At 64.6% G+C, this 1,270-nt stretch overlaps 1 protein-coding gene across 1 annotated transcript in view; it reads right to left on the bottom strand.

The window, feature by feature from the left end:
• Positions 1 to 370: 370 nt before the first annotated feature.
• Positions 371 to 1,270, bottom strand: part of PITX1 (paired-like homeodomain 1) — a 5,814-nt gene continuing 4,914 nt past the window's right edge. Inside the window, exon 6 of the mRNA XM_010844625.1 lies at positions 371 to 447. Within this exon, the coding sequence (XP_010842927.1) occupies positions 371 to 447 (77 nt within the window). The remainder of the gene's footprint in view (positions 448 to 1,270) is intronic.

Below are 1,270 nucleotides of genomic sequence, written 5' to 3'. Positions count from 1 at the left end.
GGGATGGAAGGGAAGTGAGAAATGAGTTCTGCGTAGTGGACACTTTCACCGGAATAGCCATATGCCCCTGGGTGGGATTTCGATGTGGAAAGGCAGAGGGAGGCCCTGGCTAGACTCTGGCGGATCCAGCACCCTCGGTCCTCCTCAACAGCAAGAGCAGGGCTCACGGTGCGGCACCGGGCCTATGAGAGAAAAGGCAACCCCGGGCCTAAAGAAACTTTTAGCGGCTCCCACCCCAAGGTTCCCGGCAGACAAAGGCTGCGCACCACCCTGAGAGGCTGGAGGGCCATTCAGGCCCAGCCTGAGAAGAACCTGCAGAATCTGGCGGTCTAGGCTGGGGCAGCCCGCGCAGCGCCGGAGGCTGAGCGGTTCAGTCGATTGCTTGGGGGGGCGCGCGCTTGCGCTTGGAGAGGGAGTTGGTAGCGCCCAACCGCGCCCTCATGGGAGCTGGGCTGAACAGGCCAGGAATGGTGGCGGGGACGTAGGGGTAGGGTCCTCTGGCGGGGTCGGCCTCGGCTCTTCCCTCCTACGAGCAGAGCCCACGGGGGCCTATTTCCCTTTCTACCCACCTTCCTTCTCGCCGAATGAAGCAGTCAGGGCTCGGCAGCGGTTAGCACGCTCGTACTATGGTTTTTAATAGACGTACATGGACAAGTCGATATAGACAGATTTATAATTCTATACAGTCAGTCCGACATACACAGGGACGCTGTAAACAGGGGCGCGGGCCGGAGAGCGGGTGTGCAAAGTGGGCGCGGCTGGGGCCCTGGCCGCGCCCCGAGCTCTCCCGGCTCGACTCTTGCACGGCGGGCGGTGAAGAGGGGGCTCTTCGCCGGGAAAGGGGGGGCCCTCTCCTAGGCCCAGGGGGAGCCGAGCGGAGGGCCTGGGTCTGCGGCGAACCTTAGGGGCTGGGATGCTTGGAGACAAGCACTCAGCATGCTCCCGCCTCGACCGCACCGCCAGCTGCCGTTCCTTGGCCTTAAAATAGGACTCCGGGGCACGGGGCAGGCGAGGGCTCCTCAAGGCGCGCCGGGGCCATTAGTACGGCTCAGCGGCGAGTTCCCGACCCTGGGCTGGGTACCATCATCCCCGGCTCAACGCCCACTCCAACTTGGATCCGGATCGAGCTATAAGGCATGCTCAGCCGGGCCTAGCTAGGAGGGGGCGTCTTGGTTCCCACCTGGCCGGGGCCCAGGTTTGCCTGGGCTCCGCGCTCCAGTTCACAGGCGCGGCCGCTCAGCCTGGGTCCAGCGCGGCGGGAACGCGGGCT

Source organism: Bison bison, unplaced genomic scaffold (assembly GCF_000754665.1).
Source record: "Bison bison bison isolate TAMUID 2011002044 unplaced genomic scaffold, Bison_UMD1.0 scf7180017864203, whole genome shotgun sequence".
Lineage (NCBI taxonomy): Eukaryota > Metazoa > Chordata > Mammalia > Artiodactyla > Bovidae > Bison > Bison bison.
This window is presented reverse-complemented; position numbering and strand designations above follow the sequence as displayed.